This window comes from Dipodomys spectabilis, unplaced genomic scaffold (assembly GCF_019054845.1).
Source record: "Dipodomys spectabilis isolate Male_0828 unplaced genomic scaffold, ASM1905484v1 ptg000197l, whole genome shotgun sequence".
In the NCBI taxonomy this organism is placed as follows: Eukaryota; Metazoa; Chordata; class Mammalia; order Rodentia; family Heteromyidae; genus Dipodomys; species Dipodomys spectabilis.
In genome coordinates this window covers 5,719,365-5,736,632 of record NW_024870874.1, presented here as the reverse complement: position 1 = coordinate 5,736,632, position 17,268 = coordinate 5,719,365, and the positions used below count along the sequence as shown (strand labels likewise).

The window sequence follows — 17,268 nt, the reverse complement described above, 5'->3', positions numbered from 1 at the left end:
AGGACCCTCATTCAGTCTGGAACTCCTAAAGCCAAGACAGTCTTTAGAGTTTCCATGGCCCATGGCACAATCTTTTATGCTGAAGGTGTTTGATCTGATAAAACAAAACAAATACACCACACTAAAACCCTTTCCATTTTCTATCCCCAAATACAATGAAAAACGGTGGTGTGTTATGGGATCACAAGTTTTCTCAATACTTTCCATTTTACTTTTTTCGAATAGTCTCTTCATCCTAGCACCCCACCCTCCAAAGCTTCCTGGCCAATTTATCTGTATCTTCATTGTTTTGTTTCCTCCCCACCCATTCCCTAAGTGAATGCTAAGTGACTTTAAATGACTAGATCAGGGCCTGAGACAACCTGGCTACAAAAATCACACAATTTCAGGAGTTGAAGTGAACCCACAGTGACAGCTACTATGTATTCTTCAAAATGGACAAGAAAGGAGTTATTATAAAAAAAAAAGAACTCTGAGTTTTGAGGGATATTTTGAATGTCTCTATGTTTCAAGTACATATTTCAGAACTTTTTACAATCTTTCCTTGGCTCTTAATCACCTGGATAGGTATCAGAGTACAAATTCCATAGTTAATTTATTTTCCTGAATTTGAGAAAATGAACTTAAGTACTCACTTTTGACCATGAAAAAATACCTACTACTTGTAAATACTTCGGATAATTGCTTCAAATTTAAGATAACTGATTGAATATTTGAAATAAAAAATGAGCAATAACTTTTATGTGCAAAATGCTTTATCTTTTATCCCCTTTGTTTACATCAATTTATTTACACAATACATTTCTACATAAACATAATTTGTTGTATTTTCGTTGTTCTGGCTAAAAAGCAAACTTGTTGAAATTCTATTGTCCAAAGACTGGCAAATATTGCATAAGGGACAACCTTAATTTTTTCTCTCACACCATTATTCTGACATAGACTTAAAGAAACAGAACATAACAAAACAAACATTTTCTAGGCAATTACATATTTTGAGAACTGGAGTGGCAGATTTTGCCAAAGTCATTGTTTCTGGAAGCTCCGATTATAACAATGTGGTCATAATTATGAAGTACTGTCATTATCCTTCCACTAAGATGCTACTACTTCTACAGTTATAGGCAAAACTGGGGGAAAAAAATAAACACAAGATTTTACAATGTAATTGAAGCTAAGAACAAAGTACTCAAAAAACAATTAATTTTTCATAAAGCTCCTTCAGCCATGAATTTCTTACTGTATCCTCAGCTCCCTAACCTGTCTCCAATTTATCTCTTAGGTACTTATCTAGGCATTGCCTCTTCTAGGAAGCAAACTTCCTTAACCCCACTTTAAGAATGATGATCATAACAGCAGTTAAAACTTAACTGGCCAGGTGCCAGTGGCTCACACCTGTAATCCTAGTTACTTAGGAGGTTGAGTAGTTCAAAGCCAGCCCAGGCAGGAAAGTCCATGAGGCTCTTATCTCCACTGAACCACCAGAAAACCAGAAGTGGTGCTGTGGCTCAAGGGGTAGAGTGCTAGCCTTGAGCTGAGGGACAGCACCCAGGCCAGAGTTCAAGCCCCACAACTGACTAAAAATAAAATAAGACTGAGTACCAATCACTAAGCAATATCAAATCTTTTTCTTAATAATCCTAAGTAATGGAGACTAATAAAATACCCATTTTAAAGATAAGACATAGAAATATAAAAACGTTAAGTGACCTGCCAAGAGAAATTAGTATTAATGCCAACATGTGAAGTCATGTTGACTGATCCCAAGGTCTTGTTCTAGTGACTGGACCACTCTGTTGCTATGTGATTAAAGATGATCAGACCCCTAGTGACCCAACGTTCTTCAATGACTGTAGTCTTCAGCATTTAGGTTCATTGCTATGCTAAAACTGGATGCATCATTTTCTATAAATACTAAATCCAGAAGATCAAATGTGAAGCAAGCATAAGAAATGAACTATCAAATATTCCTGAAAAGTGGAAAATCTCATTAAGCATATTTTTGTTGAAGCCTAATTTTTACAAAATATTATAGCTATATACAATATAGCTATAACTGGCGAACCTAAAATACATTAGGAGTTACCACTCCTATGATAAGAAAAGTGTCTTAGAGTATAATGAAAACCCTTGGCAATTTGAATATTATATGATACTAAATTATACCATAATTATTTCAAAGGTCAAGAATCTTACACATTTAGTTTTAAAACTCTCCACCTGGGTGATGCAATCAGATATTTTAAGTATGTATGAAAATATTTAATTATACAAAATAAGTGGAAATCTACTAATTTAATAAGCTTAAAAGTAAAATGTTCAATATTTTTCCCATGAGTACTTTCTTTCCTCTTCTGTAAAAAAAAAGAACTCTTTAAAAGAATCTTTTTTGAGTGAATATGAGCATTTTATTTTTCAGTATTATTTTGAGTTTTCAGTGTTAGTTTCGAGGAAAGGCAAGATCAAGTGGTTTGGAATAAAGCCGTGTATCACTTGCTAACTCATGGGTCATTCTGTGGAACTATTATGCTGAGCACCACTGACAATTTCTAAACAAAAGACAGACTCAGACCCATTTAAGCATTTTCAAGAATTCACAGCCAAGTGGGAAGAAAACCAAATGTAGAGCAGCACCGGCGTGAGAGTTTAAAATCTCCAGAGGAGGAAAACCTTTGACCCTTAATAAATCAAATAGAATAAAAGTCAGGTCCATGGACTATGGAGCTAGAATGTCTGCCTCTGACTCTCAACTTTGCATTGTTGCTTTAAGTGACTTCACTGAATCCCTGTAGGCCCCCATTTCCTCCTTTACCTTTATAATTAAGTAAAGAATTGTTTGGAAATTGAAGTAAATCTACATGAGTGAAGCAAGTGGAATAGATCCTGTTACATAGAAAGCATGCTAGCTACACAAATGAACCCAGCACTAAGGCCTTAGGTTCACAGGGACAAGTCATACTAAAATAGCTGACCAATGCATACTCTCAGTTATGCAGCTGGTGCAATCCTTACCTGCATATAAACAATGGCTTCATACTAACAGTTTTCCACACCTGCTCAACGCAGTCTTCAGCTTAACCTCTTCTTGTCTGTCTATTATTTTGAATATTATGGAAGTACTGATCAATTGTGTCAGAATCCTACAGTTAACAATAGCTTTATCAAACAGTCTATTAATAAACCACGGTATAACCCCTGTTTTCACTGTATTTGATGTTGGTATAATTTGGGGAGGGGACAGGAAAAACAAAGTATTTAACTAAGAATGCAGGTGGACCCATTGCAACAATGAAATGTACAAGATGCTATGTCAAAAAAACGAACTTTACAACTTTGGCTGGTGAGGGGGTGGGGCGGGGGCAGGGCGATATGGGAGAGCAGGGATGGTAAGGAGAAGCAAAGGAGGAGGCAACAATGCTTGATAAGAAATATACTCGTTACCTTGCTCATGTAATTGTAACCCCTCTGTATTTCACAATAAAAAAAGTATTAATAAAAATAAAATTAAAATAAAGTAAAAAAATGAAAATAAAAAAATCACTACCGAATACTGACATGTTTAATCCATTATCAGAAACACAAAGATTCCCTTCAAGTTGTCAATATTATTTACACAAAAGAGAAAAAAAAACACAATCACAAAATCCATGTAACCAAAGGTAACACCTATTACCAAACTGGCTGTGGTTTGCTGCTTTTGAAGTTCTTAACTATTATTTGTGATTTGTTGGTTTATTTGCTGTAACAAGAGCAGGAGCAGAAAATGAAAACTCAAAAAAATGTGAAATAAAAAAATAAAAACTGAGAAAACTAGCAAAAAGAAAAAAAAGAATTCTCCATTGTTACTGCTTTACAAAAGAGAGATAGAGAAAGATTTCTACTCATTTTTATTTAAGCAACAAATCAAGACCAGTCTGGTACCATTAAATTCACTTAAACTATTTCTGCCAGTCCTCCTGTTCTGCTCAGAGTATTTTGGATCTCTGGTATCTGTGAAACAAGGGATCCAATATTCTGCACAGCAAGAGGCCTATTCTGAGAGAGAAAAACCATTGCTAAAGAGAGTCACAAAATCTCCAGGCCAAAAGTAACCTTAAAAATCATCTAATCAGCCATTTATTTTATAGAAAAATCAGTCATTATAGAAAAACTAAGTGAAACCACGCATTCCCTCTAGTTGGTAATCTTTTTCCTTTTAATTTGTCATTTTTGTAAATTTGCCTATTTGGTACAGAACATTACCCAAGAATAAATGTAACTGTAAAACAAAATCCAGAGAAATACACGCTTAATATCAATAGTGATTAGGGCCATCTAACTTTGTGAAAGTATGAAATAGGACAACAGAATTTTGATCCAACATTTAGTAACCATAACAGGAACCTACATTTGGCAAAATTCTATAGCCTACAGCTATCGGAGTTTGGGCAATTTATTTAGCACTTTTATTTGTATTTTGATTTCCTCATGCTCCCAACTTAATTTGAAATGTTATTTTGTGGTAAGAGTGAATTTCAAGGGACTCTACTTATCCAGCTCTCTGTGATCAGATGGTAAGTAGGAATTGGGGGTGGGAGTGAAAAGAAGAAAAAGAAGACAGGAGAAAGAGAGTAAGGGTCTTCAAGGGGATTGGGAAGGAAAGAAGAACAGAGCTATATTTCATTTCTACATTGTTGATTAACCTCCTCCTTCAAATTACATATGAAGCCCCTTCTTATATTAGAAATAAATTCAGATACGATACTTTAAGCAAGCAGTAATAAAAAATTCCATAAGCTATTTCAAGTTGGACTAATATGCAAATGTTACCATTCTTAAACACTAATGTAAGTAAATATCAAATGGAAAATAAGAGGTTAGAATAGAATAACTAAATTCAAATGTATAAAACAAGGAGATTTCAATTGCATTCAATTATTTCACCCAATCACCTAGAAGTGAAGATCCTCCAAAGAAAATTGCACTGGCTTCTGAGCTCCTTGGAGAGCCGGTTTAGTTAACAGCCTACCTACACTTCAGAGATGACCATGCAGCTTACATGTCAAACTCATTTTAAAATGTCAATCATGTCCTTTTCAATCTAATTAGTTTGGAAAGTAGTGTCACTGACCTGGAACTATGCAGACCATTTATTATCATATCTTTTGATCAACCTAACACTTTGCTTCAGTTGAGTTTAAGACACCTGTAGCCAAAATGTATTATCCTTTCTCCTGCTCATTACTGTTAACTCTCAGTACAATTTCCTATTTACAACTCAATTTAGTTCTATGAACAGACATGACCAACTTCACAGAGGGACCCCACAGAATTTCCTTTATTTAATGTTTTAGGGCAATTAAAATAAAAACGGAGAGAAACTAATATGTGTGTGTGTGTGTGTGTGTGTGTGTGTGTGTGTGTGTGTGTGTGTGTGTATAAATATATAACATGCCAAATGTATTCATAAATATATATGACACACATAGCAAATATTCATAAATATATATGACACACATAGCAAATGCACATAAAATATTCAGAATTTTAATAAAAACTAACAGCAGAAAAGAGGAAGAGTATAGGACTGCAGATATGCTGAGAGAAATAGATAGGTAGGGATTTTTTTTTAAAATATGATACAGTGAACTATATAAAAAAGTGTATGTAAACTGTGTGCTGGTAACTCATGCCTATACTCCTAGATCCTCAGGAATTTCCAGGACAGAAATAGATTTGGGTGGAATGATGGCAAAAAGATGATGGTTAGCAAGCAACAGAAACCTTCAACTCCATTCTTTAGAAAGGTCAGGAAAATTACCCTTTTTTTTTTGGTCAGTCATGGGGCCTGAAATCTGGGCCTGGGCACTGTCCCTCAGCTCTTCAGCTCTAGCTAGGCTAGCGCTCTACCACTTGAGCCTCAGTGCGACTTCTGTTTTTTTTCGGCCTAAGTGGTGCTGAAGATTCGAACCCAGAGCCTCACGCATGTGAGGCAAGCACTCTACCACTGAGCCACCTTCCCAGCCCTACCCAATCTTTTTTATCACTCCAGTTTCACATATCAAGAAGACAAAAATCTAAGTAAGTAATCTTATTTCTTCCATATAGAACCACATATTGCATCAGGGACAGAATAATACACATCCTTAGACATGCCGCCAAAATAGCATATTCATATCTTTAATGTGGCATTTTTAAAAAGCGTGGAAGTTATATTTAAAGTAATGACTAGTCATTCTGGAAGATGATCATCTAAAAGCAGGGTGTCAGCTGCCAGATCTTTTCTATCCTGTACTTTGCTTTGGAGAAGAAGCATTTTACCAAGAAAATTCTTTTTGTCAAAAGGAAAAAGCAAAAATGTTCAACCTTGTTTGCTTTATCAAATTATTACTAGTGAATGCTATTTAACATCAGGTTAAACAAAATATGCGTATACTTTACACTTACCTTCAGGTGAAGAGCCTGTCTTTTGGGAAAAGACAGCATTTACTTTACTCTTCTTACTGACATCATTGTTTACAGACAAGCTGGACTGTATTTTTCTATGCATTTTCTGAGAAACAGGAGCTGAAAGTTTGCGATGATCTGTGGAGGAATGTTTGGTCCCATGGTGAATTCCATTTCCATTACTCAGATTTGCATGGCCTCCATTCTTTATCTTGCCTGTTTCTTCCTCACTGGGTTCCTGAACTGAAGTCTGTGGCTCAGGCAGACGCTGGGGTTGGGCTAAATTTAAAAACAGGAAAATTGCATCTAATTAAGAAGAAATTTGTATTTTAAAGTAATGAAAATATATTCAATAATAAAGATGTGATTTACTCATGACACTAAAATTGATGATACAAAAGACAGAAGAGAGAGAGACACATACACACATATTCAGAGAGAACACACCTATAAGAAAATTAGGGGAAAGTACAAAACACTGCCATAATGAAATGGATAAAAGAAGTACAAATTAGTGTACTAAAGTATAATCAAGAGTAACTGGGGAAATTTTAAGGAAGAAAGAGTGAACGGACTTGACTTAGTAGATATGAAACCTTACATAAAATGGCCATCACTAAAGCAATACGAAACTTGATAGGCATAGGCATATAAACCAATGGGACAGTAGATTCTTAAATACATAGTTGTGTGCACAGACACGTGTGTATCTCACACAAACAATTTCAGATACATTAAGTGCTTATATGGAATGTATAACTTTTTAAAGTGAAAATATATAACGAATATTAATGTATATAATATATGATGAATATTAATCAGTTTTGTGCTGTCACATGTTTCTGGACACATTCACAAATTTTGGTAAAGAGCTAAAGTCCTTTGTGGCTTGGGACAGGTTATATGAGCTATTCTGCCAAAGAAATGTCCACCTTGTTTTCACAGAGACCAGTCCAAGATGTCCACCACAACAGAGAAGTGAAGCCACTCAGCACAGTCAGTAGATAAGTATTTGTTGGCCTTGGAAATGGGGCACAGCTCTGATGTCTACTTCCTGGCAGACAAATGACCTAATAAATGTGCCTAATAAAGTAGGGTATTATGAGAAAATCCTACTGAATGGATGGGTGTGATCCTTGGTTGTGGGACTTCAGAAACCTCTACATGTTGCAAAGAAATTTATTTTTTTATTTAAATTCACAAAAATAGACCCTGGGTTTACTAACTAAAATTTTCATTTCCATTTCCATCAGTCTCCCACCTCCCCAACCAAAGAAAACAACTTTATATCAGTTAAGTAAAGAGACTATTAAAATCAACATTTTCTCTGACTGTATAGATTTTAAGCAAAGCTTTCTACCAAAAAAAGACAACAACAAAAAATATTTACTGTGAAAATTTTACTGCTTTATAACTTCTTAGAATGTCAAAATCTAAAGCTGCTATTTTAGTTAGTTTATGATTACCAACTACTAAAAGTTGTAAATTACACATGGCTGTTAAGAATTCATTGACATTCTAAGTATTGCATGCAAAGCTGTCTCACTTGTGCATGGTGCAAACAAATGTTTAATATAGAGAGGGGGGTAATTATCATCTGGGAAGCAGCTAAGACTTGGAGGGAGCTTTGGTAAAAAGAGATAGACAGTAATATTTGAGTAAATCTTAAGCACACTATTTACTTCAGTTCTCATTTACCTACTCTATATGAAGAAAATCATCTTCTCATATCAAAATATTCTATTCATGGGCATGGTTGAAGACAGAGAACAGATTCCTTTTTGTTGTATGCTTGTTGTTGTTCCATGCTTTCATGGAAGCCTGCTAGCATTAATACCTGATTTATAAAACTAATCCTCATAGTTTTCCAAGTCTAAAGGGATAAAAGGAAATAATTGTCTAGAAAGCGTATCAAAACCTTTTATTCTAAAATTCAGATGAAAAAGAAACAGAAAAGATTCCTTCCCTATTTAGCAGTTATGTATACCTTTTCTTTAAAAAACATTTTTATGTTATTATAAAGGTGATGTACAGAGACATTACAGTTTCATAAGCTAGGTAAAGAGTACATTTCTTTTTGTACAATGTCATCCCTTCCCTAGCTCTCTCCATACCTTTTTCATGACCCAGAGCTTCAATCAAGATGTTTAAAAGAGGAGAACTATTTCTCATGGGTGCACAACATTTGATCTAGAGGTTAGTTATCTGCTACTCCTATAAATTCTTGTATCAACTAGAATTGACACTCTAGTGACTGCTATTGAAATTAGAGCTAGTTATGCATATGTATTTAAAAGACACCAAAGAAGACAGTTAGACCTATTGCGGTGGTCTTTTCAGACCACTTCTAATAATCTCTCCAAATGAATTAAATATTTTAGGGTCATGGTTTCTCTAAACAAATAATGCAAGCAATCTGAGAATTTGCTTAAGTCTGAATGTCTTTGACCAATGAGAGAAAGACTATCTTATAAATCTAAAATGTCACAATTGAAGATAGATTTAGAATTATTGTGAAATACTTAAATATTCTCAATAAATAAAGGTAATGAAAAGACAAGTGTGTGTTGTCACAAAATTCTTAAAATGACAGGTGTGACCTTTATCACTATTAAAATTGACTTGTTTCAAATTACTGAACGTGGGTGGAGTAGTAGTATAACATGGTCTTCACATTTCAGACTTCATAATTTGGGGAGGGAAAGGGAAAAAACAAAATGTTTAAATAGGGATACAGGTTGACCCATTGAACAATGAGATGTACAAGACACTATGTTGAAAAATGAACTTTACAAGTTAGGTAGGAGGGGAGTGTAGTTGTGGAGGTGGGAGGGAAGGAATGGTAGGAAAAAAACAAAGGAGGAGGCAACAATGCTTGATAGGAAATGTACTCATTACCTTGCTCGTGTAACTGTAACCCCTCTCTCTGTACAGTATTTTTACAATAAAAAACTTATTAAAAACATTTCAAAATCGTATCTATTTCCATTGGCAGACAAACAATAGTACACTATATTTTTTGTTTCTCTAGCACCTAATTATATTTCACTATTTTTTATTATAGCTAAATAATCGAGTATGACCTCTTCACTTTGGTGTGCTTTAACATTAAAACAATTTTTCATTGAATGACTTTGCCAGATGGGTTTAGTAAGACAATCCAAAACAGGATAAGATGTAGATATATTAGTTATCTCAATAGACATCAAATTTGACTTTGTTGATCATTTTTCCTAATTTAATCTTTTGCTAAAGTTCTAATTAAAACCAAGTAGGAAACATGATTTTATTTTCAAATAAAGAACAAAAATAGCTAATGGATTAAACCACAACTACTTGGTTGAACGCAGATTTATTTCCCCTTATTGTATAGAAGTTGTGTATGACTTTAAAAAAAAGCACGCTAATATGGGAACAATACAATACTTCTTAAAACACAAGTGATGCCTAGGGACCCGCGCTATTCCTTTAATGATCCACTGCTCTCATTCAGCTGTCTTTCTTTTTTCAAATCTTTACATATGTGACAGCTCTCAAAAGTAGACCATAGACCATCTGGCATTTTCAGAGGTGCAACTTGTGCAAATTCAGCTCTATTGGGAGCACACTGCTATCTTCTGCCTGAGTTATAAAGGGACAATAGAATGTAGAACTTATGAGTTGTTTTGAATTATTCATTTTTTGCCTGTATATTCAAGAAATTTTACAAACTCTGCATTTTGTCCTACATAATCACATGCGTTAAAGGTACAAAGAAACTTTTTGACACCTCTTTTCTACAGAAAGCTGGCATTTTGTTTGATATGTGAACATTCAGCATCTGTTATATCACTCTAAACAGAATGGGTACTTCTACAAAAGACCCCATTTTAAATTTGCTCTATACAAGCGAAAAATGTATTCCTGATATTCAGTAACGAATGCAGTACAAATCAAAATTTCAAATACCAGTTAGAAGAGCACTCAGCATCTTCAAGCTGAATAGCACTGGTCATCTGCTTACCATATGTGTAAAGATTTTACAAAAATCATTTTGCACACAATGCAGCATGACTGTAATTTTAATATCTATGATGAACAGTTACAAATGTCTCAAGAAATACTGTGCATCCTAGGTTCAAATATTTTCAATCAGGAAAGAAACTAATAGAATTAGTTCTAGTGATTTTTCAATAATAATAATAATAAAATATGGGAGTAACTGAGTCAATAGCATGAATTTCTTTTGATAATCTTTTAGAAATAAGTAGGTGATATTGTAGCTAGTAATTGTATGTGAAACTTCAGTTCTGGAGTAGCAATAGAAAGCAATATTTTCTTATAGCATACAATCTATTAGCATGTCAAACCATTTTCAGTCAATGGTCTCTTTGCACAAGTCAGATCTAATAAAATTACAAAATAATCCTAATACAATTTAGTAAATTTAACTCGTTAATGTTCACATTGAAAATAAAATCTAAAGTCTTGGTTAACTCCTAAAGACATTAATTTTAAACACAGGAGATGAAGAAAAAGCTAAACTAACTTTTCCATGGACAGAAACAAATTTTTATTAGTGCAATACTGCCCCAGCGTCCCTGTGGGACAGACACACACATACACACACATATAAACACTCCAAAGCACATACCTGCACACAGAAGAATATTAAATATTACATATTGAATGTACATAAACCATTCAATATTAAATATGGCATATATTAAAATATGCAACCATAGAGAAGGATAGTTTTAAAAAAGATAAAGTATAACTCATATGCTAAAACTATCTTAGGTTAATAAGCTATATAATGGGAATTTAGACTAAAATAATTTAAAATTCATGTGATAACATTCCTTTTTTCATCATCTGGACTCAGAGCTTTCTCGATAGTCAGACTGTGGTAAAATCTGTGTTCTAATAAACAATAGCCTAGACCCTTGCATTTTTCTATGTTCTTTTCCTTCATTCCCCTCCAAGGGTCTTCTGATTGTGTATTTATTTCTTGATCTTCTGTATGCTTCTCAACACATCTATTTCCCAACTTCATTTTATGTAACGTACCTGAGGAAATATTTTTTTGAATTCTGAAACTTTGAATAAATAAAAAAAAAAAAACCTCCATTTAAGGATCCCTATCAAAGATTGTAACTCAAAGGATGGAAACTTCCAGAATGAAGGGTACTGTGTCATGATTAGAGCACACCAAACAAAACTTGATATCCATCCAGTTTCTATTATTGCAAATAAACCATTTGGTGTCACTGGGAAGTTTACTATCCAAAATGAATAATAAGAGTTGTTTTGAAATGTAATTTCTTTTTATGTTTAATCATATTTGAAAAAAATACATAGTCACATTTAAATAAAACCTGGAGAGAAAAACTGCTAGCTTCCCCACTGAACTTATTTTTTCCCCATTGTTTAATGCAGGGTTCATTTTCCAACCGGCCTTTGCAGATGGGTTTTTGCCATGTGTCCATGTTATTCCCGAAGGAATAACAGCAGAACTGTTTCTCCACTTCTGGCTGAGCCTTAGGTCTTGGGTGTGCCCTCTCTATACTTTCCTTTAATTGTGGTTGGTAGCAACCAGCTTTGATTATCACTGAGGGAAATATTTTACAGGATGTTAGAGAAACCAAAGAGAAGGGATCTGCATGCAACAGAGAGTAGAACCTCTTACTGGCATAAAATTTTCATCTCTTTCTGTTATATATGACATTAGCTTCAATACTATTGAAACCACAGAAACAATGCTAAGATTCAATCTGAAGTAGTAATAACTTTTCTCAACCACTATTCACAGTGAGTATAGGCATAATATGATGTCAGCTACCAATAACAATGACTTTGAGACACCAAATTTTACAAGAAAGAAATATTGCATGATGGTTATATTAATAAACCATCTGTCAGTAGCAGTAGAAAGATGACCAACAAACATACATCCTAACTACAGGCCTTAGAAAGCAAGCAGTGTTTAAGATTCTGAAGCTAAATTGTGCAATTGTGGCTTACATTTGCAATCCTAGTCATTGAGGAGGCTGAAACCTAGAGGATCATAGTTCAAGTCAGCCCAGACAGAAAGTCCATGACATCTTTACAATAATCACAAAACAGCTGGATTAGAAGCATGGCTCAAGCAAGTAGAAGAGTGCAGCTATGTGCCAAGCAACCAAGCAAAGTGATTGCAAGGCCCCGAGTTCAAACTTTAGGACTGGCAAAAAAGTAAATAAAGTTATAATAAAGTGCTAAAGTAAATAATGATAATAACTTATCTGAATATATCAGAGGTACAATAATAGTATTTCATAGTTTCATAGGAAAAATAGGCATGTCTTACTATGTGTATAACATTAAATAAATACAAACATATACAAATATACATATAAAGATTGGGATGACTAATTTTCCTAAGAAACTACCTGCTACCATTATTGTGCCTCTGTAATAAGTGTATATATATGACATATAGTACAAATATATATGTATATATATGCATGTGTATATATATATAAGTATATTTATATGGTCAACAGGACAGAGTGTCCATTTCCCAGTCATATTGGCTTTCCATCCTGTCAGCTCCTCAAAGCCTTGAGTATGCTGTGAATATATCATGAAACTCTTGGTCACATTACAAGCAGATGTTTGAAGTCTGTTACTATTACTATGTTATATTTTTGCAAACAGAAATTTTTCTCTGAATTCTCTAAACAATAGCCAGGTTATAGAATACTTATACTTTTATTTCCACATCATCAGTTAGTATTATTTGCGATTATATTCATACCTCACTATAAAATTTACAACAAAAGATTTTGTTAAATATTACTTGTTTTGTGTTTTTTTATTGTAAAGGTAATGTACAGAGGGGTTATACTTACGAAGGTCAGTTAATGAGCACCTTTCTTTTGGAACACTGTCACCTCTTTCCTAGTTTTCTCCCAGTTTCTTTTTTTTTTTTTTTTACCCTCCAGATGCCCTTCCCCCACAAATTGTATAGTTCATTTCCAACATAGTGTCGAGTGAATATCACTGCTAAATTAGTTCACCCTTTCTCTCAACATTTCTGTGCTTCCCCTTACCCTCCCCCAAACAGATAAACTTAGATACAAGACACAAAAGTACAACGATCAAAAACAGTGACAGAAAATGGCAGGGAAACCCACAAAAAAAAAAATCTCTTGTTTCCATTTCTTGGAGTTCATTTCAATAAGAATCATTTTATATGATCACATGTGCATAGCTATTGAACTTTTGTGATTTTCTCCTGTGAATATCCTCCTTTGGTCTGCGTGAATGTTTAGAGTCCTGTTTAATTGATCATATCCAAGTGTATTTTTTTTTACTATCCATTGTGTTTATTTGTAGATCTGTAGGCACATTGTAATTACCACAAATGAGGGAAAACATGCAACCTATACTTTTTTGTGTCTGGCTTACTTCGCTCAACACAACTTTTTCCAAGTCTTTCCATTTTCTTATGAATGGGGCGATATCATTCTTTCTGATGGAAGCATAGAATTCCAATATGTATATTTACACCCCATTTTCTTGTTCCATCCACTGAAGGGCATGTGGATGAGGGGCATCTGGGTTATGTTTCCTGTTGTACATAACTATTTTAAAAGTACCTGATAGTGGTGCCGGGCGCTGGTGGCTCACACCTGTAATCCTAGCAACTCAGGAGGCTGAGATCTGAGAATTGCGGTTCAAAGCCAGCCTGGGCAGGAAAGTCCGTGAGACTCTTATCTCCAATAAACCACTAGAAAACCGGAAGTGATGTTGTGGCTCAAGTGGTAGAGCACTTGCCTTGAGCTAAAGGGCGCAAGGACAGCGCTCAAGCCCAGAGTTCAAGCCCCACGACCAACAAAAAAAAAAAAAAAAAACTAACAAAAAAAAAAAACGTACCTGATAGTTTATCTTCATGGGATAGCACATACTCAAGTATCACCTTTTAAATAACATTTCAGAAGTATTTCATTTAACTAACTTCAGTGCATATAAACATTAAGCACGGTACACTACAGTAATAGATGATAAGAAGAATGGATATTCATTAAGGTTAATGAGAAATAAGAAAACATATACTGAAACCTTCACATATTTTGAACTGAAAATGCTTTTGACAATGAATAGAGCATTCAAAGACCAGGAAGCATGAAAGGAGACCTTCCATTAGGAAGCAAGCAGCACTTTTAGGTTTCAACTTAAAAGACACATTGGCTTCTGGACAGATCATGAATTAATATAGGTCTTAGAGACAGCCCTGTCTTTGGGTCCCTTTAGCCTTCTCTGTGTGACACAGACTTTTGGATAAGTCAAAGATGTAAGTCAAAAAGCTTGATTCTAAGTGTTCTTATTGAGGATCAAACCTGCATGAGGAGTAGCTAGTTGAAATGAAAAGATAGTTTTATAAAATGAACAATGAGAACAATGAGAAAACTTTGTTACTGCCCACCAATAGTAACCAATATTAAATAATAGTGAAATAATTGGTTCAAGTTCTAATCAGTTCTTGGAATGTAAAGTACATGCATATTATTAAGGATAGAACTTTTTGATATTCTACATCAATTTGCTCACTGATTGTTATAATACATTTATAACTGACAATGTTTATAGCAATAAAATAACTCCAATTTTCCAAAGCAGAGGTAAATAGAAAAAGGTAGCATCTTTATTGATAGATGTTTTAACTTGCATCCAACAGATGTTGATACCAATATGAATATAAATGTGTTATTGTGAAAGTCCAAAATAGTGCACCTCTCTGTATAAATAAAATTCCAAAGGTCACTCAAGCCAGAGTGCAAGCATTGTGAGTAGAGGAAAAGGTAGCATTCATTTCTCTAGTTGGTTACAAGGATTTACATTCAGAGGAAATAAGGCCCCACTCTGGAGCTCTGTACTCAAAGACAGCCATGATGGACACTGACGAAGGAAACCTTACAAAAAATCCTGCAGTAAACAAATCTGCTGGCCACAGAACATAGGCCAACTTGAGGGAAGAAACTAAGCAACCAGCACTTAGGATAGGCCTTGATCATATCATCTTCCCTATCATCCAGTCAGGAAAAGACTATGTCTCAGGCCAGTACTGTACTTTGGTTTACACTAAGGCTCTTCCATTCCTCCTTCACCAGTCATCAAGTACGTTTAAGCTACAAGTTGAAGAATTAGAAGGAGCTACATTTAAATTTGATTTAGGGAAGATTATTTCAGAGAAATAATCCACCATCACTTGGATGTCTGGGAATAAGACGCAAGTTCTATATGGATTATTTGGATATGATTTGATTTGTGTCTCACAGTGAAAGACATATGTATGTTTGTGGGTGGGGGAGGGAATCTCATTAAGTATAAACAACATAGACTCATGTGCTTGGAAATAAAAAAAAGTATTGTTTACACCTGCATAAAACAATCCAAGTCAGTCAAAATCAGGACCAGAGCAGATATTCATGCTGTGTCTCAACATCATCCCTTTCTCTTCATAACAAAATAAGTATTAATGAGAATAGGAGTTCACTGATACAAACTCTTGAAAAAATAAACTGTCTTGAATTACATACTTTTTTTTATCAGAAATCTTGACAACTTTGGATATTTATTGTGTTTTTATATAACAGAAAGTTCCTTAAGAATAAAATTCCACATTCTTAGAATAAAGTCCCCCAATCAGGCATATACATACTGACAAAGAGCCTTGTATGATATTCAGCACCCAGTGGACACCCACTGAAAATTAACTGATGATGATGAATTATACTAGCTTTTAAGCTGTCAATTGATCCCAGCATATCACCACCATCCTGAATAAATCAAGCAACAGTTTGGTACTCAGCACCATTAGAAACTTCACCCGTCACCTTCATGAGCCTAGGGAATTGCTGTAAAAGCATAATAGGAGGATGGCAGAAATGTGGCATGAATTCAAGAAATTCTATTAGAACAAGGGAATTTGGGTTTCAAGTACAGATATCAAAAGATGTATATAGCACAACATATCCGAAAGGCTAGTTAAGTTGCCTTTCTAAAAACAGAATAAAAGAAGTCACTGCCAGACTGTATGCCTATAAAGGTTTTGTTTCTTTCCTAATATGAAAATAAGCTCAATATATAGTAAAACTGGACTCTTCTTGAAATTAGGAGTATAGAAAGGCTTAAAGGAACTTCCAGTCAGGAAACAGGTAACAAACAAACTTGTTGGCATCCTGAGCTAAGTTTCTTTTCCTTTTACCAATAAAAACCAGTAAGTGCATCAAAATAACTTTGGTTGTAAGCTGCGTGCACAAAAGAATTACAGCTATTTGTGATTGAACACTCTGGCATAATATACTAAGGATAAAAAACATCACAGGGAATACATTAACAAACCTTGTTATTAAAGACCTGGACCTTGAGGATTATTATCTAGAATAATCAGAAATCCAAAGATAAGGCAGCTCTAACACTACTAATTTCCTAGCTTAATCTCATTAGATACAAGGTCTGCGAAACACAGAAATAAACTGTATGTAAACCATATCACCCACTAAGACATCAGAGCAAGCCCAAGACCAGAAAAACCTCCCTTAAGACCAACTCATCACTGTAGTACCAGAAAGACCACTGGCACTCACAAAACCTTCCATATTTGGGGCGAGGGAAAGGATTTACTTTAAAATATAAAGCACTGAACTTTATCCTTGACAGTTGAAGAAGTAACTTTGTTACAAAAATTAAAGAATGTATCTTGCTAAAACTGATTTACTAAATTTGCTTTAAAAAGTTGCTCTCACTTTTGAAATTCTGTAACTTTGTCAAATGTATGTATTGCCATAAATCTCATACTAATTTCAATCATATTAC

General features: G+C 34.4%; 1 protein-coding gene across 1 annotated transcript in view; it reads right to left on the bottom strand.

Moving 5' to 3' along the window:
- The window catches only part of Mdfic (MyoD family inhibitor domain containing), a 115,373-nt gene that overhangs the window by 26,330 nt on the left and 71,775 nt on the right, over positions 1-17,268 (bottom strand). Inside the window, exon 6 of the mRNA XM_042695894.1 lies at positions 6,427-6,705. Within this exon, the coding sequence (XP_042551828.1) occupies positions 6,427-6,705 (279 nt within the window). The remainder of the gene's footprint in view (positions 1-6,426; positions 6,706-17,268) is intronic.